The sequence below is a fragment of the Xyrauchen texanus genome, chromosome 10 (assembly GCF_025860055.1).
Source record: "Xyrauchen texanus isolate HMW12.3.18 chromosome 10, RBS_HiC_50CHRs, whole genome shotgun sequence".
Lineage (NCBI taxonomy): Eukaryota > Metazoa > Chordata > Actinopteri > Cypriniformes > Catostomidae > Xyrauchen > Xyrauchen texanus.
In genome coordinates this window covers 16423909-16449486 of record NC_068285.1, presented here as the reverse complement: position 1 = coordinate 16449486, position 25578 = coordinate 16423909, and the positions used below count along the sequence as shown (strand labels likewise).

At 39.8% G+C, this 25578-nt stretch overlaps 1 protein-coding gene across 1 annotated transcript in view; it reads left to right on the top strand.

Annotated features, from left to right (window-relative positions):
- LOC127650965 (voltage-dependent calcium channel gamma-7 subunit-like) overlaps positions 1–22672 on the top strand; it is a 35720-nt gene extending 13048 nt beyond the window's left edge. The window contains exons 5-6 of the mRNA XM_052136647.1: positions 16797–16942; positions 21820–22672. Of these exons, the coding sequence (XP_051992607.1) occupies positions 16797–16942; positions 21820–22275 (602 nt within the window). The 3' untranslated portion in view covers positions 22276–22672. The remainder of the gene's footprint in view (positions 1–16796; positions 16943–21819) is intronic.
- The last annotated feature ends 2906 nt before the right edge of the window (positions 22673–25578 follow it).

The window sequence follows — 25578 nt, the reverse complement described above, 5'->3', positions numbered from 1 at the left end:
ATTCTCTTCAACTCAGTCTAAAATCAGGCTGAGAAACCAACTGAGACTTTTGCATATTTAATTAATGGTGTTCCCGATACCCATCTATGGTAATGTGCTACACACAATATCCATTAAGTGCTCAATTTTTCTCTCAAACAGTAACTAATAAGAGCACTCTATGGTCTGGTCTCTTCCTAACAGTTATCATCCACATTTTATTAATAGAAACATATAGTCAAGAATGTCCAAGTGTGTTTTGCTTTCACTAATTTACATGTAAAGTATGTTCTAAAATGGACTGTAAGGACTTCACTGGCTGACAAATCCAACAAAACCACAACACTTAGTAAATTTTTTTCAACCACTGTTAAATATACCAAATATCCTGTAGCATATACACTGCTATCCATACATTCTTAAGATCCAAATAATAACAAGGTGTGCCTGACTGCCGTTACATTTAGACTGTTATAGAGAGCTACACATTTTCACAATACTTAGTTGTGGCCTGGAGATGGCAATGTACCAGAACTATATCAGTTGATTGTATCAGTTGCCTGGTGATAGCTGTATGATTCCGCCTGCAGGGAAGGAATTCTTATGAAGGTTTAGAATGCTTTTCTGTTTGAACTGTTGTAGAATTCTGGGACAGATAAATCCTACTGCTCTCTGGAATACTTGAGGCTGATTTGTCAATTGCGGCATTCTAAATATGCAAGGGTTAATGCCCGACGAGGTGTCCATTGTCAGGTTTTAATGGACGACAGCGAGGTGTGAACCGGCCGACGCGCAGCGGAGGACGGTTGCCTCCGCCGAAGGCCATTAAAACCTGACAATGGACACCTCGGAGGGCATTAACCCGCTTATACCATGGTCACTTGCCAAATAAAACATTTTTAAAACATTAGTTTATATTTTAATTAGGCTAAATCTAGTTTTTACAAATAATAACTTGCCTGACGGTTTATTTAGCAACCGGAGATATTTATAGTCCACTCAGCTTGTAGAACCCTTCAGGTTCAAAATTATTTTTTTTTTTCATGAAACACAAAGGTAGGCATAGTTATTTTTTTATTACACATAATATTGAATTCCCTTATATGGTGGTTGATACCGGCTCTCAGGCTCCTTAGGCTTGAAACGCTGTACTCTCCTCCTGCCTTGGTTGTCTGGACAGCTGCGTAAAACTCCCGCAGGGTCTCATTCAGAGCAGCAGCGGTGTAATTTTCAAAGCTGGAGTCCATTTCTTTTTGAACAATAAAGTCTCTGAGTGTATTTACTGCCCATTTCGTATTTCTTTTCGTGTTGCTCTCATCTTTTTCGTCTTCTATTTGATTCAATTCTCCCGGTGTTATCTCTTTGTGTCGTTTCTCCGTTTTATTTACATTTTTTCTTTCTTCAGCAGCATCCCAGTCGTCAAAGTTGTCATATTCTCCATAAATGTTAAAAGAAATAACGAAGTCGCTCATTGTTGTATTAGTAGGCTATGTAATATCTAACTAACGTTAGATGTTTGTTTTGATAGAGCAAATTGTTAACGGATACTTTGACTGCCTGTTGCTATGGTTACTCACAGCTGTTGTAGGCAGCGCATTTATTTATTAATTTCGAATGGTAAACAGGCAGTTTCACCAGAACTACTTTACTAGGTGTCCTCTATCACTTTTTAACGGACACCCTGCAGCCAATCAGAATCGAGTATTCACCCAGACCATAGTATAAATTTGTATAATGGTATAATGACCACTAAACTGTGCAATTTACCATTGTCCCAGGGAACCGATTTCCTTAAAGCTGTGCTAGTTTAATATCACTCATCTCATTCTACAGCCTCTATCCTCTCATATAAAAAAATAATAGCAATTTTCATAATAATATTAATATTATACTCCATTTATTGATTTATTTGGTAAGTTATTGGTGAGAAGAAATAGTGATCCGAGAGATATTGAGCCAGGAAAGCTCTGTCAGTTATAAGTGGGTTGACTGGACAATTACACTGTTTAACAGTTGTTCTCATTCTAATGCATGATGCACAATTTTCTGAAGTTTGTGACTGGTGGAATGTTCTGCCTGAAGTATTGCTCTGCAATGATTGACACTTTTCTATCAGGCATTAGATAAAACATGATAAAGGTTAAGCATAATTATAAATTATTTTATCATCTCTACTTTCCTGGTAATTTGTTATACATCAGGATTAGGTTTTATTAAAAAACTAACAATATATTTACAAAATATCACTGTTTTATTCTATTACATTAATACTTTTAAAGCTAGACAGTGTTCAATTCGGTCTTCAAGTCCAACATTTTGATACAAATACACTTTTTGTCCCACTTTTTATGCTCACTTTAGACCAAACTTACACTGTTTACATTAATGTCTCTGGCGTTGACGGAATTATAAATTGTATTTGATCATGTAGGTGCAAACCCGCAATAGCGCCCAAATATTAGCCGCCTGTTAATCAAACAGCACGCAGCTACAGACGTCAGGAAATAAAAAGTAAATCTTTTATATTCTATCTATCTATCTTTTTTTTTTTATCTAGATAAGCCAACCATTATTATCGCTATTGCGATGTATGTAATGAACACCACTGGTCTAGATGTAGAACATAGGCTAAGTGTAGAAAATTACTCAAAGGTTTATCATCGATATTGATACCTCTATTTTTTCTCTCTCAAGATTGTTTTATCGTCCAGGCCTATTGATAACATTGCATTAATCTCTCACATCAACCCAATAATATCAGTGATAGAAAGCTCATTTACAGGCTACATTATAGACACACAGACTCTAGTGTATTCAATTTACCTAGATATGTTTCTTCATATTAGAGACAGTATAAATGATGATATCTGGCTTGAGCAAGTTAAACTCACATGACATATCATGCAACTGGCCTTTTTCACTGCGAAAATCCTTTTCAGGTGTTGAACTGTGCTTGAGGCATCCTTCACAGTTGGTGCCAGATCTACAGCTGCCGTTCAAGTGTGTGATTTGATTTGACAGGAGTCATGAGACTCTCCCTAGTCAATCATGTTGATAGATGAAAATAAAATCAGGACAGGGAAGTAGCGAACACAGACGTTGGGAATATAGCACAGTAAAAGTACAGTTACAGCACTTAAAATGAACTCAAGTAAAAGTATAACAATTTTAAACTACTTAAAAAAAGAACAATTCCTGGGAAAAACTACTTAATTACAGTAACGTGAGTATAATTTGCTACTTTACACCCCTGCTGGTCGGTCCTCGATCACTCCTCCACCCTCTAGCAGACAACGGCTGCTCCTCCCCTGGTGGACTGGAGCCAGTCCCCTGGCAAACGGAACGCCCCTCCACGTTTCAGTGGCCTGTAGGGAACTCTTCCGCCCCTGCTGCGCCCCTGCTGCCCCTGCTGCGGCCCCTGCTGCCCTCGTGGATGGCGGCCGTTCCTCCGCGTCCAGACTGCTGGTAGAAATTCATCCGTCCCCTGGCGGATGGCTGCAGCTGCTCCTTTGGGGTGGATGGTAGTGCCGAGGACTCTACGAAGGCTCATCCCTCCTCCTTCCCATGTTTCGGCACCAATGTAACAGGGTTCAGTGGAAAGGAGGAGACGGGAACTGGAAGCAGCATCAAAGTAATGTTTTAATAAACTTAAACACAAAAAACACACAAACATAAATGTATACAGGGCAGCTGCCTGTAGCTCTCTCTCTCTCCTGAACTACCGCATCTCGTTGCACTTATCCCTCTCCTCGGCTGATTAGCCCAATTGGGGGCCGGGCAGGCATAGTCATGGCATGACAGTATCATGCACATTTATTTATACATTTGGCAAGTAGTCTTGTAATAGGCTGAATATTGAGGAGTCAGATGGTCATTTTCACAAAATAAACACCAACAGAACTCGGTTGATTCCAGCTGTTCAGCGATTGACTCTCTTATCACTCTTTTTTTCTCACAATAGAAAATAATTTAAACTCAGATCAGCTCCATCGTGCCTAACAATGCCCTATAGCCATTATAATATTCACAATATAGCATGGCCTGTCATACTGTTTTGCTTAATTGCAGTACTTGATTTGCGCTTATAAGTGATTCCACTTATGCTATAATCAAACCAATCAACATTTGCAAATTAGAATAATTTCAGTGAGTTGCTTTTAAAATTCTAATTTGCCTCACTGTCTTCATTAGATGTCAGTAAATTAACAAAGAGGCAAAAGCAAGGCGTCAGCAGCTGTGGGAGAATTAGCGAGCCCACCGATCATTTGCATAGGAGGCGGGGCAGAGCGAGGTCATCATATCCCAAGCTGCTGCAATTGTACTGTAAGCACCGTTGCAGTTTAATAATGATGAATTCTGTAATGCAGGAGAAAGTACGATTGGTCCATTCCAGAGATTCCTGTGGTAGTGCGAGCTGTAGCGCCGGCAGGAGTCCAACTCTGTGCTGTACAGCACTGCATCAGATGCTAATGTTACATATAGCTCAGCATTCTGTACCACAGAAATATTAATAAAGCACAATACACCACAACAGTGGCTTTGCAAACTGCTGAACACAGACACGCATAGCACTGCAAAGACAATTTAGAAAGCCTGTGTGATGTTCTACTCTGTGGTATAGTTTGTAGTTAAAACTGATGTGTCATGTGTGTCATTTTCTTTCTTATCACTTTGTCATATACCAGCTTAATATGCAGAAAAAACTTTAAGTAAGCAATTTGTAGGTTGATTTCAAATAAAGGTATTTGGCTCAGTGGTACTATCAAATAGTATGTGGCTCAGTGGTACTATCAAATAGTATGTGGCTCAGTGGTACTATCAAATAGTATGTGGCTCAGTGGTACTATCAAGTTTGTTTGAATGGCCTGACAAACCAAACACAGTAGCATTGGCTCAACCAATGGCATGGGTTTGGGGCAGGACTATCTGTTTGCAAGATCAATGGAAGACCTGGGAATTTTCTGGCATCTATTTGAAAACAGTGATTATTTTTGCAATTATGTTGTGATTATTTTTGCAATTCTACACGTTTCAGCTTGAACCTGCATGTTCTGTTTGGATTGACTTTTTTATGTTTGTGGTGAAGGCTACTTCTAAAAAGAACAAGATACAAAATTGGTATAATATTTTACCCTTCAAATAATTTTAGTAAGTTTATTTGACCAAATCAAAGTCAGATATTACTGATTTATAAGATTTATACCTTTTTTTTTTTTTTTGCCACACAGGCATGCACTTTTCTGAAAATGTGATTAGTATTGTTGTTTCTGTTTGGGGTCAATTTAACCCCAAGAAACATAATAATGAATAAAAAAATAAGAATAAGTGTGTACAATGAGTTCACCAGTCAATCTTAGAATGTGAAAATTCATTGCTTTTATAAAGACAGCTTTGTGAACCCAGGAGAAATTTAAAGGGATAATTCACTCAAAAAATACAAATTCTCTAATCATTAGGTCCTTTCCCACTGGTGGTATTAAACTCCTTTTAGGTACTTTTCCCCGGGACTTGTGCTTTTCGTTGCTTTTGCACCTAAGGAACTATAGTTCCTCAAAATCATTTAGGGGGACATTTTAGCTCAACTCGGAGTAGATATTTTTGAGGTGTGAAGGGACTGTGGGAGGTGCTGCAGCCTGTGATTGGTCAAAACCTGCATTTATAAAACAGAGGAGCTCTATAGCCACCCAATAGTAAACAACTAGCTGCTGGCCTGCTACTTAGAGGATTGCACTAATTTTACAATTCCCTTAACAGAAAAAAACATATAACAAACAAAGTATTGAAAGAGAATCACTAATTTCACGTGTGTATACAATGTGTGTGTGTGTGTGTGACTTCATGGGGAGACACGCATTGAGTTTTCATCGGATATGCATTGTGTGACTAAAGAAAATAAAGTGATTTCTGGATTACTACATCAACTTTTTCCTGGGATGAAGGATATGAATAATCAGATGTTTATTGAGAGTGAGTAATTTAACTTTATTATTCACTAAACCATCATTAAATCTAGTTTACATGAGGGAAGTATTGCATGCCTGTTACTGCGATGTTAACTAGCATCAAGACTATTATAAGAGTATTTCAGTACAGTCATTTTTGTTCAGTCTTAAAAGCTTTACTGTAAATGATTGTGGTGATAAATAGGTTTATTGTGAATTTTCAACATGTTGTCTGCTGAGTTCAGCACTTTTAAAGAGTGCTTTTTGTCGCCTCATCTCATCTCATAAGCCCCCTACACACATGCAGCGACTTCCAGTGACAAAGCAAACTCATCTCATATATTATAAAAGAGAGCTGGAGACTTCTGACAATTTATGGCGACATGAGCGACAGTGACCTCTGGTGACTAGATGTGGGCATGGAGAACAACAGGACAGAGTTGAGGAGTTTAACTTTATGCAAATGAGGAGCAAATTTCAGGAGCCACCGCCAAAAGAAGTGAAGACAGTGTCAGTAGAGCTCACGTCATCTGTCTCCTTTGAGATAATGGAGTCAAGTGCAAGCAAGACAGAGGAGGAGGTCTGGAGATAGATCTGTATATCTTAAACAGATTTCACTTGAGATGACAAGATCTCGAGGGAATCGAACTGGGGCTGGATCAGAGACTAACAGACAGGTGAAGATGAGGATGAGCTGGAGGTAGGATGAGCACAAGCAGAGGGAAGGAGAGAGAAGAAAGGAACAAAAATTGGAAAAAGGAAAAACAGGATGGATCGGAATGTAGTACTATAGGTAGTGAGGGAGAGAGTGTTAAAGAGGGTAAGAGTGGGAATGAATATAGATTTACATTTACATTTATGCATTTGGCAGATGCTTTTTTATCCAAAGTGATTTACAGTGCACTTATTACAGGGACAATCCCCCCGGAGCAACCTGGAGATAAGTGCCTTGCTCAAGGACACAATGGTGGTGGCTGTGGGGATCGAACCAGCAACCTTCTGATTAACAGTTATGCCCTTTAGCCCACTACGCCACCACCACTCCAATATAGGATAATATTCAAGTTTAGGATGGTGCATTGATGGTGTCATGTAGAAATGAAGAACTGAAAAACTAAGTAAATTAAATTAAAGATGGTGTGTAAACAGTGAACTTTAGGACAGTAGGTCAGAGGTCTTGGGTGAATGGAGTGATTACTGGAGTCCCATTTGGAGTAACAATTGAAGAGTTCAAAAGGAATTTAGAGGGAGGAAAAGTTGTGGAAGCTAGTCATTTGCAAATGAACAGAGAAGGGAGCAGAGTTTACAGCCTATTGGTATGTTTAAGGTTAGAAGGGGGAAATCTGCCAGATCGTCTTAAGTTGGGTTTCATCTGCTACCCGGTAAGATCATTTGTAGCTCCCCCTGTGAGATGTTACAGTTGTCAGACGTATGGGGATATTGCAACAGCATGCAAGTCTAAGATGTGTGTACGTTGTGGAGGGGAACATGATTATTGGAAGTGTGGAAAGGGAGTGGGAGTGAAAGGCTGTAATAGTGATGGAGATCATAATGTGGCATATGGGGGCTGTGAAGTCAGAAAGACATCAGTGGAGGTATAACAGGAAAAAGCTAAGTATAATTTAGCGTATGCGGAAGCAGTTGATATAAGGATTAAGCAGAGAGTAAAGTAGAGAGTGGTGTATTCTAAAGGGAGTAAAGAGACAAGGAGAATAGCTGATGGTGGAAGAATAACAGATTGGAAGAAAAAACTTCTTGCTCTTTATAGCAGAAGTAATTAATTGCACAGCACAGACACAAAGGAGGACAGAGTAGATTCAGATTATAGTTAAAGTGGCAGAGAGATTTTTGGATGTGAGAGGGCTGACATGGGAAGCAGTAAGAGAATGATTAACAGAGGATACTCAGCCTAGCAAGGAGTTATGGTTTGGTTAATGTTGATTATGTTTCTAATCCTACAGTGGAATGCTAGGAGTCTTTTTGCCAATGGTCAAGAGTTCAAAGGATATATAAATCACATGGAAGTAAAACCCATATGATGATATGTATTCAAAAACATGGATTAATCCCTGAGTAGATTTTGTCTTGAAAGGTTATACAATTGTGAGAATAGGTCAAGAATATGATCAAGAATAGGGGTAAAGGTAGAAGGTGCATTGCATTTATAAAAACTGGGTTGCTTTATAGAGTGGTGGGGAAAGGGGTATTAATGTTATATGTAGTAGTTGAGTTTTGGGTAGAAGAGAAGAACAATGTGATAATACATTTTTATAATCCATGTCGAAGATTAATGATGAAGGATATAGAAGTTATAGAGGGTCAAATTGGTGATAGGGTTATCTGGTGTGGGGATTTGAATGCACATAGCACTTTATGGGAAGGGGCAGTGACAGATAAAACTGGGCAGGTGAATGAAGATTTGATGGACATAAAGATCCCGGTATGCCTTAATGATGGGAGTTATACACGGGTAGATGTGACTTCAGGTTTGAAATCAGTACTTGATTTAACACTTGTATCAGGTTCTTTAGGAGTGTTAAGGAAATTTATGATTGGTAGTGATCATTTCCCAATAGTAAGTTCAATTATAACTACCAGTGAGTAAGGAGGACGAGTCAAGGTGCTTCAGGAAAATAGATATGAGACAGCTAACTGGGGAAAATTTAAGGAAATGAGTGAGGATGGATTGAAGCAGATCAGGATCAGTGAAGGCAGTCATATTGAAATGATAAACACAGGAATAGTTTCTGTCATACAGAATGCTGCAATACAGTGTATTCCAAGGAGCAAAGGAAGGAGGCAAGAGAGGATAGAACCCTGGTGGAGTGTGCAATAGCTGTCAAAAAGAAAAGGAAAGCTTTTATATTAGTGAAGAAAACTCATAATTGGCAATATCTAATAATATATAAGAAAGCTTAAGCGGAGGTGAGGGGAACAATAAGGGAGGCAAAAAGAGAATATTGGAGGTGAGTAATCCAGTACAGGAGGTTTGGAGTATGGTCAAAAAGATGTGTGGAATTCGGAGAGAATATGAAAATCCTGTGTTAAGTATGTGAGAGGAAATTGAAGTGAGTGATAAAGAGAAAGCTGGGAAGGGCTTTTACTAAAGTAAACAGTTCAGATAACTCAACAAAGAAGAGTATGGAAATAAGAGAGATGTTAAAAGAATATCCAAACTTAATGGGAAGAAGGGCAACAGTGGATAATCTGTTGGATGTTCCATTGTCCTATCCTGAATTAAAGAGAGCATTAAAGAGAATAAAGGCATCAGCTCCAGGGCATGATGGAGTAAGTTACAGTATGTTAAAACAATTAAACGAGGACTCATTGGGAGTCATATTAAAGTTTTTTTTAATGGAATTTTAGTTGGAAGGAGCAATAATACTTCCTATAAGGAAACCAGAGAAAGATTCAAGTATACCCTTAAACTACAGGCCAATAGCTCTAACTGCTCACTAATGTAAATTAATGGAAAGAACGATTACTGACCGATTGATGTAGAATCTTTTTTCTATCCTTATCAGAGTGAATTTAGGTGGGGAAGGGAACAATTGATCCTATTATACATGTTATGGAAGGAAGGATTGCTGATACAATTAGACCAGATGGGAATAGGTGGGAAGACTATACAATTGAATTAAAGATTTTCTCATTGAAAGAACTATAAAAGTGAATATAGGAGAATCTAGATCTACTAATGGTTTGGTAAAGAATAGAACCCCCCAAGGAAGTATCATAAGCCCTTTACTGTTTATTATCATTATTAATTATGTATTTGCATCAGCCTACATTAATATAGGTAAGTCATTGTTTGCAGATGACAGAGCCCTATGGTTTTGAGGATGGAATGTGGAGTATACTGTTTATTTATTTTGATTGCCATGTCATCATCACTGGCTATTTTCATGGCAAGATCAAGGTTGTTTTAAAAGGCAATATACACAATATATAATACAGTAATATACACAATGAACATTAAATAAGATGTTTCATTTCAAAATTTGATAAAGATTTCCCTGGTGAAACATTTTTGAAAACATACACTAAAAAACTTTGAGTGGAAACATTCCTAGTGGCATTAAAAGTAAGACATTCCAGTAAAATGTGTTTTATAGAGAATGGTGTCTGACAGAAATCACATGTTGGGGGCACTTCCCCTTTTAAGTAAGTCTGGAATGACCAATACGGCATCTAGTGTAAACAGTCTGGTCATGTCTACACTCAAAAGGTAAACTTGTGAAAGAACTTTCATTGGTCAATGGGTAGCTTGGTACCAAGTGATTCTCGTGAAGACAAGAGGCAATGGGATTAACAACAGCAGATAAATGCTGCAGTTCAGCAAAATTTACTTTAATCCCTCGGCAGTTCCACTGAATAATGTGATTATTAATTCTCAAGTAGGCAAAACCAGTACATGCCCTTTACTTTTGCATTTAGGAGATAAGCTATGGCTACGAGAAGTTATGTTCTCTTTCATTTCCAAATCCTTTGTCATTTCAGTCTTTTGACATCTTTTTCATTTATTAACTTTTGGTGATTGTGTTCTTATACTATTTTGTGTCTTTTTCCCTCTTGAAGATTGGTGGTGTTCAGCTGACAGACTTTGTTCTTCAGTGACTTGTGTCTGACTTAATGTAATTTGACTTTTGGGTGCTTTGAGTCTTCTTTTTAGCTGAGATATATTTTTTGTTTATGTATTGTGGTTTGCCATTATTCACCTAGGTCAAGTCTGTCTGGCATTTAGCAGTGCTTGTATATTAAAGACTCCTCAACCACTCTGCGTGTTTCAGTGTAGCTCACTCTATCCATACCTCAAGCTCAAGCTCAATCTCACTCACACTTTACTCTCTGGATTTCCTTCTCTTTGATCCAAACTGGACAAAGTTTTGATGAGGCTGAGTGATCAGCTGCACAGTTGCTGCATTTTGCCGGTCTCCTACAGCCTGATTCATGTCCTTCCTCTCCACAATTACAGCATGCTGACTTGTTTTTACATCCTGCAGAGCCATGGCCAAATTTTTGACAATTAAAACATCTTAAGGGGTTTAGAATGACGTTGACAGGAAACTCAGATATCCTAATTGGATCCTTTCTCGTGGTTTGTGAATGTCACTATGTAAGTTCCTGTTTTAATCATCTGGTCTTCTTTTTTTATAGTAATTCTTTTAACATTTGTTACACCTTGTTGAGTCAATTCCAATGCTATGTCAGCCTTATCCATATCTTGTAGCTCTCTGGTATGGATGACTCCTTTACTGCTGTTTAGAGATGGATGATACAAGGCTTTTATAGGAACATTGGTCAGTGTATTAGCATGCATTAGATTATCTGTGTGAATTTATTTAGAACATTCCACCATTATTTGTCCAGACCATAGTTTTTCACTGTCCCTGCTATACCCGAGATAACTTTTTGTATAGTAAAAGGGGACAGCTTAGTCAGAGGCATATCAGGATGTACAGATTCTAAAAGAATGAATCTCATGCAACAAGTATCAGAGTCATCATCCACATTCTGTTCCAACATTAGTTGTTTTTGGTTAGCCATGTTTGTGTTATTTCGTTTCATTACTCCCACTCCCCACCCACCTCAGAGTCCAACAAAGGGATGCGCAGAGCTGTGGGTATCCTACAGATATCCTCCGGATATGCACCAAGGATACAGGGGTATATTCCTCGATTGAACCTCAGCCAACACCCTTTAGGGCAAGTCTTGACTAACCGCTTGATTGTACTGGGCCTCCAGTCTATGTGAAGTCAGAGCCAAAGCACTGTGTTGGACCTGAAGGAGCGCGCAGCAACCCACATTCATCAAGTGCCAGGCCTCTTTCTGCACAGTCACGGGTTGCATCTTACGGCAAAGAAGTCCCCCCATTTGTCACCCCTTATGATCAGCAAGGGGATGCTCGGAACCTAGTCTACCCCAGGTCACCACTGTTCAGTAAATGCAAACAGCCTAAAGTCGTGTTGAGGAATGGTCCTATAAGTGGGGTTTTAAAATTTCTGTGGAGAAGACTCAAACCATCTTCTTCACAAATAAAAAAAATAAGAGAGGATATAAATGTGAAATTTTATAATAAAGTATAAGATCGAGTCTCAGTAGTGAGATTCCTCGGTATGTGGTTTAACAGTAGAGTCACAAGGTGGATGCGCATAGATAAAATTGTAGAGAAATATAAGAGGATTTTAAATGTAATGAGGTGTGTGTCAGGACGAGAGTGGGGGCTGATAAAATGGCTCTGAAGACCATTTACACAACAATGATAAGAACAGTGTTTGATTATGGATGCATTGCATTTGGATCTGCATCCAAATCCCAGTTAAATAAATTGGAAAGAATTCAGTTACAGGCATTAAGAATTTGTTGTGGAGCCTATCCATCTTCTCCAGTATCGGCTTTGCAGGTGGAGTTGGGGGAGATGCCACTCCATACAAGAAGACAGCAACTGCTGTCATATTGGATTAATTACAGCTTTGGTTGGATTGTTGATGACTCAGACCATGAAATGCAAGTATACATGCACACTAATAGTAATATTACCACCAATACCTCGATTTTGCCTCAACCTAGTGTTGACTTATCTCTGTTGGATGCAATGCAAGAAATGAGTCAGAATGAACTGGTCAAAATATGGTCAGTACACACATATTTTTACAGATGCATCAAAAGATCCAGAGAAGGGGCTGGTGGGGATTGCTTATACTATCCAAATATGAGAGTGTCAAAGGGGAAAAATATATCTGATCATGTTTCAGTGTTCACAGGAGAACTTTTAGCCATTTTAGGATAGCAATACAAAGGATATGTGATTTGGGATCAATTCATGCTCTCATTTGTTCAGATTGTAGCTCGTCTCTATTAAGACTAGATGCTCAATAGTCTGACACAAGACATGATATTGCATTGGAGATCCTCCAGATCTTATATATAATGCAGCAGTCAAACATAAAAGTTCAGTTTTTGTGGCTTATGTTAGAGTGGAAGGGAAAAGGAAAGCTCAATGGCATTAAGATCCATAACACTTTTTTCCAATTATCTGTTGTCCAATGTCTGTGTTTCTTTGCCCACTCTAACCTTTTCATTTTGTTTTTCTGTTTCAAAAGTGGCTTTTTCTTTGCAATTCTTCCCATAAGGCCTGCACCCCTTAGTCTTCTCTTTGCTGTTGTACATGAAACTGGTGTTGAGCAGGTAGAATTCAATGAAGCTGTCAGCTGAGGACATGTGAGGCATCTATTTCTCAAACTAGAGACTCTGATGTACTTATCCTCTTGTTTAGTTGCACATCTGGACTTCCACATCTCTTTCTGTCCTTGTTAGAGCCAGTTGTGCTTTGTCTTTGAAGACTGTAGTGTACACTTTTATATGAAATCTTCATTTATTTATTTTTTGGCAATTTCAAGCATTGTATAGCAAAACAACGACTGACTGACGAGTTTCTAGAGAGCTGATTCTTTTTTGCCATTTTTGACCTAATATTGACCTTAAGACATGCCAGTCTATTGCATACTGTGGCAACTCTAAAACGAACACAAAGACAATGTTAAGCTTTATTTAATGAACCAAATAGCTTTCAACTGTGTTTGATATAATGGCAAGTGATTTTCTTGTACCAAATTAGCAATTTAGCATGATTACTCAAGGATAAGGTGTTGGAGTGATGGGGCATGTCTAGATTTGATCAAAAATAACTTTTTCAGTATTGTGTCGGCATTCTGATTGAGTTTGATTCATACAATGATAGTTCATTCGTATTACTAATGTTATGATGTAGTGAGCACTGCTGCAGTTCATATAAATCATTCTCCCTTGCAGAATGTGCATTTTTTAATGAAAATGGATTCCTAGTTAAGTTAGAATGAAATCATAGTTTTACTAGCAAAATGCCTCATCTTTGATCATATTTTCAAAAGACATGGCCAGACGTGCAGTCCACCAATAACGTTAGAATGACAGCAGTAGGAACGCCCACTAGCAACTTCATTGAACAGATACTCGTAACATCGAGCAATAAAGTTGCTGCATGTGTGTACGGGGCTTTACTCAGGCTGGCAGTTGCTGCACAGAGCACAGCATGCCAGCTCACAAGCCTAATTAAACTGTAACCTGAAGACACAGGCTGCATCTTTGGAGGATGTATAAGGATGGATGAAGTTAGGATGAAATAAGGTGGCTGTTCAGAGAATTCAATTCAAACAAAATCGCTGTTGTTTAACACCCTCATGACATCCCATATATGTATGGCTTTCTTTCTTCTGCTGAACACAAACAGAGATTTTTAGAAGAATATTTCAGCTCTTTAGGTCCAAACATTAACAAAGTGAATGGTGACCAAAACTTTGAAGCTCAAAGTAGCTTACACAGGCAGCATAAAAGTAGCATTAAAGACTCCAGTGGTTTAATCCATGCCTTCTTACATATCTAATCAGTTTTGGGTGAGAACAGACCCAATATAACTCACTGTAAACCTTGACATCTGCAGTCTCTTTGGCGATCATGATTTCAAGCTTGATTACACTTCCCAGCACCATGCGTCAAGCACAAAGAAATGTAATCGAGCTGGAATTCATGATCATGCCTAGAGACTGCAAAGGCTGGATGTACAGTGAAAAAGTAATTCTATTTGGTCCGGTCTCACCAAAAACTGACTAGAAAAGACGAAGACATGGATTAAACCACTGGGGTTGTATGGATTATATTTATGCTGCCTTTATGTTCTTATTGGAGCTTCAACGTTTTAGACACCATTCACTTGCATTGTTTAAACCTACAGAGTTGAGATTCTTCAAAAAAATTTTATTTGTGTTCTGCAGAAGAAAGAAAGTCATAAACATCTGGGAGTACATAATAAGAGAATTTTCATTTTTGGATGAACTATTACTAAAGGGAAAGTTAACCCAAAAATCTCATAGTTTACTCTCCCTAATGTTGTTCCAAACCTGTATGACTATCTTTTTACCATATGGAACATAAAAGGTGATGTTACGCAGAATAACAGCCAGTATGTAAAAGATGCAATGAAAATAAATGGTGACAGCAAGACTAATGCTGTCCATTCGTGTTCCAGGGAAGAAAGTAAGTCTTAAGGTTTAAAGGGTCATAAGGATTTGGAACAAAAAACAATTTTTATTTTTGGGTGAACTCTCCCTTTAAGTATATTTTTCAAAGGAATTAAAATCAAAATCTTTCAGACCTTAAACATAGATACCATTGTATAGTTGACCACATTATGTACCAATACTTGAGAAGAAGGCAGGTAATGCTCTCTATTATATTTGTTATTTGGTCACTCCCTGCAGAGCAAATCTTTATCTCTTGAGTTCATTCAGTGCCGCATTATTGAATACTCCCTTTGTATCTTGCTTTATTGCTTTTGACTGGAGAACAAAAGGTATTGTTGTTTCCCGTCCATGCTTGTTTATCTGGAAATATTTGCCCTAATGTGGCACAGCAGTTGAAGACCCAGCGTTTTGCATTTCTCATGTGAAATGGAAATAAGAACATTCCTTGTTGGTATTCTCAGTGTAGACAGCTGGCAGAGACAGACTGTGATAATATGTTTGATTACGCCAGAGGCTTTTCCTTTCTCCTCTTTCTCTCTCTATCTCTCTCTCTCTCTCTCTTTCGCCTGCTATTTTGTGTATATAGTAGTTTTTTCCTTGATTGATTTCCTTTTTTAACTGGTGTTTGCTTAGGCATGCATCACTATTACTATCACTCTTACTTATGATTAGTGCTTTTTAAAAATATTAAATATTAAACTTAGCTGGGCCAAAAAAAAAATCTTTAATCAGTTTAATCATGTTTTGGCTATCGAGTGGTTGAGCAGATTTTATGATTATTTTCCTAGTTTGATCTGGGTCAACTCAGACAGCCGTTAAGTTATTATTGAAGCACTGTGGATGAAATGGCTACTTTTGAAGGAAACTCCCAGCAGACTGCTATACTACACGTATAGAGTTACTGGGATGTATTTTAGCCATGAAAATGTGGTATTACAGGGAGGTTACTTTACTTCAGACCATAAGAACCCACTAAATATGTCCAAAATCACCACGTGTAATCATGTACTATACCAAGAGCATGCATCACTGACTGTGAAAACATTAAACAAATGATTCAATACTCAGATGGAGCCGTTGACTAGCCGTTGCACTCTGACACGTAAACTGATAATCAGAAGCATTATTTTGGACATTCAATGGAAGGAGAAAAAAAAGAAAAAATATTAAACTTAAAGGGATAGTTCACCCTAAAAATTGCATTATGATTTACTCATATTGTTTCAAACACGTATGACTTCAGTTCTTCCATGGAACCCAATAGGAGACAATCTGTTAATCTCAGTCACCATTCAGGTTCATTGCATCTTTTTTTCCCATACAATGAAAGTCAATGTTGACATTCTGCCAAACATCTTCATTTTAGTGGTCCATGAATGAAAGAAAAAAGTCATACATGTTTTGAAAGACACGAGGGTAAGCAAATGATGACAACATTTTTGGGTAAACTGTCCCTTAAAGCATGTAACTTGTAACTTGTTTGTGATTGGCCTAGTGGACGATAAAATATAAAATATCCCTTAGACTTAAATTGAAGGAGTGACTAGAGCCAAATCTAGGGACATGAATATTTAGGCATAGCAATGCTATAGTAATGCAACTACTGAGAATTCCTGAGCAGCTGCATAGCTGTACGTTAACAGCCACTCAAAAGACTTTAGAAGCCACATAGCTATGCCCTGGTTACTACCCTCAACATCATGGCAGCAAGTTTCACACAAATTTAAATACTTCAAATTCCTCTTCTACTGTACATTTCCTCTTGCATATATCATTTTGCATGATTTACCATTTTTTCCCACTTTCTCTTTCTCAGGTCTAAGTTTAGTGGTTGGTCTGGTGCTGTATATCTCAAGTATAAATGATGAAGTGATGAACAGGCCCCGGGAACCAGAGCAATTCTTTCACTACTATTACGGCTGGTCGTTTGCCTTTGCTGCCAGCTCCTTTCTGCTCAAAGAGGTCAGCCAGAAATTGCCAACGTTTACACTCAAACTGACTGTGTGTGTAAGCACTTTTATCACAGAGCAGTTCATTAAAATGCATCTGTGTTAACAACTTTCACTGCTGTTATCTGCTAAACCAATAGGTCTACCCTCATCAGTATGCATTCATTTTAGCCCAGCTTTCACCAGGTGAAGGCTAAGCACTTTCATTTTTGCTGTATATATGCTAATTCACTAAGTTCAGCTCTGTAATCTGTACATGTCATCGTCTAGTGTCAGCTGTAACCTCAACCTGTGTTCATGTCATATATGTGCATATATTACTACAGTAACGTTAGCCACTAGCTCAAACCATTTATGTAGAACCTGTATACAATCTTGACTGTAGTGTTGGATTCATGTTCTCAAGTATCAGTTGCTATCCACCTGCTATTGGGTACACTCCTGTGATCTTGCCAATTTTAATGCAAATATGTGTGTTATTTGCACCCCATGCATTGTGGTTACACTAGGTTTTGAGCATGCTAAATTACTTAGGAAAACTGCAGGATGTGATGTCATGCTCGAGGGCTTATGTTATAATAAACAGTCTACTTACTTTCCTGAAAATCAAACATAAAGCTTTGATATTCTTTATGTTTCTTCGCATGTGCTTGTGTTTCTGGCTTCCCGCATTAGCGTTAAGGCTGTTGATTTAATGGGTTAATTTAGTGTAATTAATTATATTAAAAAAACACAATGAAAAAAAATTATGCAATTAATAAAGCAATGTTACCTAAATTCCTTAATAATCAGTTTCCCTTCCAATGGAGCAATTCAAGCTTGACCTTCATGTTTTGTCAGAAGGGCGCAGTAAGTGCATCTCCAGCTGTAGAGGCAACACACAGCTTTATGGGCAACAAACCGAGCAGAGTGCAGGTGTCATGATTCACTGTTGTTTGCCCTGTCATCTGTTCCCCGGACTACACTTCCCATAATTCCCTGACCTGATCACTTCCAGCTGTTCCCTATTGTTTTCGCCTGTCTTTCATTAACTCATTACCCATTGTGTATTTAATGCCCTGTTGTTTGCTTAGTCTTTGTCAGTTGTTATGTGTTTTGACCTCCTGTTTATTTACCTGTTGTTTCCTTTGTTCCTCTGTTGTCCTATAGTAGATGTTTCATTTGTTCCTGTGTTTATGCCATTACATTGTACTTTGTTTATCTTATTAAATACAGTTTCGCTGCACAAAGATCCAGCTCTTGTACTTCCTTCCAATAAGTTACAGAACAACTGACCACACAAAAAGATCTAGCAGCAATGTTCGTCCAGTTGAGCCAGGAGGATTTGCTCAAAAAAATACTCCCTTCGTTTCAATGCCATTGCCAGCTTCTGGGTATTTGTGGACTCCCATCTTAAGTCAATCTACCGGATTGGACTATTAGCTCATCAGTGAAGGGATTTTCTGGAGACGGGAGACCACACTTGGAGGGAGTACATGAGGTTAACCCAGGAAACACTCGCTGCAGAGGATCCTCCTCTCTCAATCCCAGTTGCGGGTTCCTCCTCTTCCACGCCTGAGTCCGCTCCATGCCATGTCACAGCCACGCCTCCGTCTGCTCCGTGCCCTGTCACAGCCACGTCTGAGTCTGCTCCACGCCATGTCACAGACATATCTGAGTCTGCTCCATGCCATGTCACAGCCACGTCTGAGTATGCTCCACGCCATGTCACAGCCACGTCTGAGTCTGCTCCACGCCATGTCACAGACATATCTGAGTCTGCTCCATGCCATGTCACAGCCACGTCTGAGTATGCTCCACGCCATGTCACAGTCACGTCTGAGTCTGTTTCACGCCATGTCACATCTACATGTGAGTCGGCTCCACGCCATGTCACATCCAGGTGAGCGTCGGCTCCACGCCATGTCACATCCACGTGTGAGTCCGCTCCACGCCATGTCACAGCAACGTGTGAGTCGGCTCCAAGCCATGTCACATCCACGTGTTAGTCGGCTCCAAGCCATGTCACATCCACGTTAGAGTCCGCTCCACGCCATGTCACATCCACGTGTGAGTCCGCTCCACGCCATGTCACATCCACGTGTGAGTCGTCTCCACGCCATGTCACATCCACGTGTGAGTCGTCTCCACGCCATGTCACATCCACGTGTGAGTCGTCTCCACGCCATGTCACATCCACGATTTGAGTCGTCTCCACGCCATGTCACATCCACGTGTGAGTCGTCTCCACGCCATGTCACATCCACGTGTGAGTCGTCTCCACACCATGTCACATCCACGTCTGAGTCGGCTCCACGCCATGTCACATCCACGTCTGAGTCGGCTCCACGCCATGTCACATCCACGTCTGAGTCGGCTCCACGCCATGTCACATCCACGTCTGAGTCGGCTCCACGCCATGTCACATCCACGTCTGAGTCGGCTCCACACCATGTCACAGTCCAGCCTTCCATGACTCATTGCTCCAAGCATTCCACAGCCCTTGTATCCAAGTTGAATTATCCACCACCGATAACGGTGCGTAGGGCCACGAAGACCATTCCCCAAAAATTATCAGTACCCTTGCCTACCACGGCCAACGAGTCAACACCCATGCCTGCCACGGCCAACAAGCTGGAAGCTTTGTCCGTCCCAGAGCCAGCGTTGCCTGCCTTGTCCGTCCCAGAGCCTGCATTGCCAGGCTCGTCCGTCCCAGAGCCTGCATTGCCAGGCTCGTCCATCCCAGAGCCTGCATTGCCAGGCTCGTCCATCCCAGAGCCTGCATTGCCAGCCTCGTCGGACCCAGAGCCTGCGTTGCCAGCCTCGTCCAACCCAGAGCCTGCATTGCCAGCCTCGTCCGTACCAGAGACTGCGTTGCCAGCCTCGTCTGTCCCAGAGCCTGCGTTGCCAGCCTCGTCCGTCCCAGAGGGTGCATTGCCAACTTCAGCCTCCTGGACGAGGAGGAGAATGGGTTCCGTTTCGAATTCTCAGCCCATGTTCACGACCACGGAGGTCGTTTCCAAGTCTCTGCCCATGTGCATGACCACTGAGGTCGTTTCCAAGTCTCTGCTCATGTGCACGACTACAGAAGTCATCTCCGTTTCTCTGCCCTTGTACATGACCACAGAAGTTGACCACTGAGGTAATTTCCCTGTCATCCAGCACTCTTTGTCTTGAGCCTTCCACGCCTCTGCCTTCTACGGCTTCGCCCCTCGAGCCTCCTATGGCTCTGCCTTCCACAGCTCCGTCCCTTGATCCTCTTGTGGCTCCGCCTTCCACTGCCTTGCCCATCGAGCCTACCACGGCTCTGCCATCCACGGTTCTGTCCCTCGAGCCTCCTACAGCTGCGCCTTCCACGGCTCCATCCCTTGAGCCTCCTAAGACTTCACCTTCCATGGCTCCATCCCTCGAGCCTCCCACGACACCCCCTGCCATGGCTCTGCCTTCCATGGCTTCACCTCTAAAGCCTGCCGCCGCTCCACCTTCCATGGCTCCACCCCTCGAGCCTCCCAAGTGTCCGCCTTCCATGGCCTCACCCTTCAAGCCTGCCACGGCTCCACCTTCTGCAACTTTGCCCCTCGAGCCTGCCATGGCTCCACCTTCTACGGCTTCACCCCTCGAGCCTCCCATGGTTCAGCCTTCCATGGCTTTGACCCTCAAGCCTGCTATTGCTTCACCCCCAGAGCCTACTACAGCTCCACCTTCCACAGCTCTGCCCTCAGAGTCTTCCACGGCTCCAGTCTCTAATCTGTGGCTGCCACCCAGGCCTCCTGACCCAATCTCTACCCTGTAGTTGCCACCCAGGCCTCCTGACCCTGTTTCTGCCCTGTGGCCACCAACCAGGCTGCCTGATCCACTCCCTACCCTGAAGTGGTCTTCTGGGTTTCCACCTGATCAGCTCTGGTATCCTTGGTCTCCTGGCCATCTGCCTGATATACTCTGGTCTCCTGGCTGTCTGCCTGATATACTCTAGTCTTCTGAGTCCTGTTTATTTACCTGTTGCCATCATGGTTGTTTCCTTTGTTCCTGTGTTTTCCCATCATGGATGTTTCTTTTGTTCCTTTGTTTACACCCGTTACATTGTACTTTGTTTATCTTATTAAATGCAGTTTCACCTCACCTAGATCCAGCTCTTGTACGTCCTTCCAATATGTTACATCAGGGGTCTCAAGTACATTCTACAAACTACATTCAGCATGACAAAGCATTATAAAAATCCTGCAGTTATGGATAGAGATGTTGAAAACCAGTGAAACGTGATGTAACCACAGTGAGACGCCCCAAAATAATTATCTGAAGCAAGTATTATGTGCAATTAATTGGAATTAATTTGATTAATTTGCATATGTTATTAATACAATAAACATTTTAATCGATTGACAGCTCTAGTATGAATGAAAGTGAAGGGAACAAAAAGTGTAGTGATTTGATTCGAATGATTGGATAATGGTGCTAAAAGCGATTTCATCCATTTTGCTAACTTCTGTCACAGTAAATGTTAACAGCACGCCCTCTCTCTCCAACCCCGCTTTCCAATAACATGTTAGCAAACCTAAAGAAACTGAGGGGGAGTTTGGAATGGCATAATACCATACTACTAACATATTAATATAAACTATAAAAAGTAATATCTGTTAGTAATAGTAGTCTGGTAGTATGCCATTCCAAAAGTATTCCCATGCAAAATGTTTCTGATTGGCTAAGAAATGACATGACACTTTTTTGCTATTTACAGAGCCTAGGGCTTTTATTGAGACTAGTGTGATTTATTAAGACTGATATCTATCTTGTAGTTGTGACACTTTATGTGTGGTTTTCAAAATAAACAAGCTCTGCAGCACCTTAACACCAGCACCAATTTAAAATATACTGTAAATTATTGAAATGATTCACATGTTTTTTTCTATTTAGGGTGCTGGAGTTATGTCCGTCTATCTCTTCATGAAACGCTATGCCAAGGAGGAGATGTACCGGCCCCACCCTGCACTCTATCGCCCTCGTCTGTCTGAATGCAGTGACTACAGTGGCCAATATCTGCACCCTGACTCCTGGCCTCCTCCTCAGCGTGGACGCAGTGCCTCCGAGGTGTCCAGTGACATCTCCATTCAACTCAACCAGACCCCGTTGCCTCCTCCGGCCAAAAGCGGCAGGCCCTCCAATCCACCCTCTTCATCTGGGCCATCCTCCGGGACCAGCTATCACCTCCCTCCTGCTTCCTCCTCCTCTTCCTCCTCCTATCCTCACACTATCTACTCCTCCCATTCCAGTGGCCCCGCACCTCAGTCCCTACCAATGGCCACACCACCAGCTGCTGTGCCGCCCCCTCGTTACCATGACCACATGCGCATGAGTGCCTCCCCATGTTAGAAGAGTACTTCAGAATGTAGTATAACATGCGCAAACAGAAAAATATGTGTAACTTTAAGTAAGAGGAAGGCTTAAAGGGGCTTTTAAAACTCCAGTGACTATGGGAGCAAAAAGGAGAAAGGGGTGCTAACAGTTGAAAAGATGTAGACAAGAAAGCACTTCACTATCAATCCTGTGCCTAAGCCTGACCGATGTTTTACCAGTAGATTTTCAGAGTGAGATTTTTAAGTGAGGGAATAGTGACATTAACATTTATACATATAGAAAGAGTGTATGGTGGAGACAGAAAATAAAATAGCTGAGAACAACTGTATACATATTAACATTTTTATGTAAAGTGTATAAATCTTAATGAAGTTCTTATTGCACATCATAACAACATTTTCTGTCCCTTATCTGAAATCATAGAAACATTTTCTTTTTCTAACTCTATCATTATTTTGTGAAAAAAGACTATTTATACCATTTTTGTCTTGTTTGTACTGACAAGCAAAATTACACAAATGTGGTAGATTTCTTTAAATGGTGTTGCAGATTTAAGTGGACAAGAAACATACATAATGTACATAGTGTATCAAGAGCAAAAACTCTCCAAATGGTTGTTTAGTCACCTAGTATAGTCGAAAACCTAATTTGTATGATCTATACATCCAAACATTTGGCGCAAAGGTCCATGACCTAGGCACCACACTCTGTTTTTTCTTTTGCTATCAATTTGTAATGTTTTTAGATTTGTACATGAACGTAGATGTTCTAAAAAGCTGGCTGATATTTCCTTACTGGGATGTTGTACGCTTGGCCCCATTGCCCTTAATATGCCTTGTGTTTCTTGTGCTTTCATATTTAAAATACATTTTCAAATAAGAAGTTTAGCAGAAGTATAGCATGACAGAAATTCCTACCTTAAAGGAATATTCAGACTTCAATACAAATTGAGCTTAATCAACAGCATTTGTGGCATAATACAGATTACCACAGTGACTTTTATTCTTTAAAAAAAACAAAAATCTGGGTTACAGTGAGACACCTAAATCGGAAGTGAATGTAGTTAATCAGTAAATGTTAAAATACTCACTGTTTCATAAGTATAGACACAATATGCATTTTAATGAATTAGTGTGACAAATTTGCTGACTAACCTTTTCTGTGTAAAGTTATATCCAATTTAACACCTTCGTTGGTGTGACAATGTAACATATTAAGCCCTAAAACCCTAATACGACTGTCTCTTTATAGCTCAAATTATACACAAATTGTAACAGAAAAATGAATGTAAGTGCTTTAATGAAAATATAAGCTTCACAAGTCTGCCTTTAAAGGGATAGCTCACACAAAGTTCTCTCATCATTTACTCAACCTCATGTCATCCCAGCTCTTCTGCTGAACAAAAATGATGATTTTTAGGAGAATATTTCAGCTGTGTAGGTCCATAAAATGCAAGTGAATGAGTGTCATAATATTGTCACTCCAAAAAGCATATAAAGACATCATAAAAGTAATCCACATATTTTCAGAAGTGATATGAGAGGTGTGGGTGAGAAACAGATCAATATTTTAGTCCATTTTAGACCTTTCTCCTCCCTGCCCAGTATTGGGTGATATGCATGAAGAATTTGAATCACCAAAAACACAAGAAGAAGAATATGAAAGTTAAAGCGGAAATTGACTGAGTAGGAAGGAGAATTTATAGTATCAAAAATTGTTTGTTTTTTTCTCACCCACACCTATTATATTGCTTCTGAAGACATTAATTTAACTACTGGAGTCATATGAATTACTTTTACACTGACTTATGTGATTTTTTGGAGCTTCAAAATTTTGGCACCCATTCACTTGCATTGTGAGGACCAAAAGAGCTGCGAAATTCTTCTAAAATCTTAATTTGAGTTCAGAGAATCTTAATTTGAGTTCAGTAGATGGAAGAAAGTCATAAGAGTGAGGATATTTAAACATTTCTTTAAATCCTCCCAAAATGGGCCCCATTCACTTCAATTGTAAGTACTGTAAATTGCATTTTTGTTATTTTTTTAAAGAAAAGGAGGGACGTGTCAAAAACTGTTTTGTGCTAATCAACGTTACACTACAAATGCAGTCGAATAAGCTTAACTTGTTTTGAAGCCAGAACAGAAAAATATTAGCTTTAACCTAAAGGAGGTTGTCTCCTGATCTGCTATACAAATGCAGTCAAATGCTGTGCAAGGGCAAAACACAGCAACTACTGAACACATTTTGTCTTCATAAATTTATGACCGAAATCACATCTCTTTTATCTATGCAGATGACTTTGGCTCAACTATGCTCAGATTCAAAGAACATGGAGTGTGAAAATTGCAGTAAAAATCCCCACTAAAAACCAATGCAATCAACAACCAAGAAAAAACTCAAACAAAAAAAAACATTGCAGGTACTTGTTCTCATTTTTGTTTGCATAGTTACTGAGATTTGCCTTTGGAGTGCAATATTCCTTGACAGAATGCTCTCATTCACTGTTCTATCATCATCTTAAAAATGCAGCATTTATTTATATTTTATTACTACAACTAATAAGCTATTATTATAAATGTATTATTTGTAAAACTACTTATATTCGTAAAATTATAATGGAAACTTTTGTACATCAGTGCTGTGAGTAATACAGCAGTGTTACAGAGATCTGGTAGTAGAATAATATAGGTTAGTGAACAGATAATGCACTGAACAAAATTTTTTGATGAAAACTGTCATTCCAGCCGAACGTGTTCCCAAACTTATCCATATGGCTATTCTCTGATGTGCCCATAATGCTCCTTAAATTGCAAGATAATGATTTTGAAATCAGCACATTGGGAACATAAGGTACAGAACTAAAAATGCAATATGGAGGACTTTAAAAGCACAATGCAATATACCATGCCATTCTTTGCCATGTAATATAATTATATCATTCTCTTGTTCTGGCCTACTAGTAAATCAAAGTATATTTTACGCTTTCTTGCAACCCTTACTGGTATATCCTGCCATCTTGTGGCTAGTGATTATTATTATTACATCAAAGAATTCTGGCTGCACTGTACCTTGTCTGAAGCTGTACCTCAAGCTGCAGTAAATCTGTATTCAATTCATTGACTCAAATTAGGCAGATGAGTAAATCCTGAATCACCACTTCTTTACATAGTGCCTCCAGATGTTGCAAAGAGCAATGCAGTACAGAGAATCTATACAATTTTCACACTATTATATCCTTCTCATTTCCTAAAGCATTTAAAAATTAGATTATTGTAGGAAAATGTACCCAACTGTAAATATAGTATATTTGCTACTATT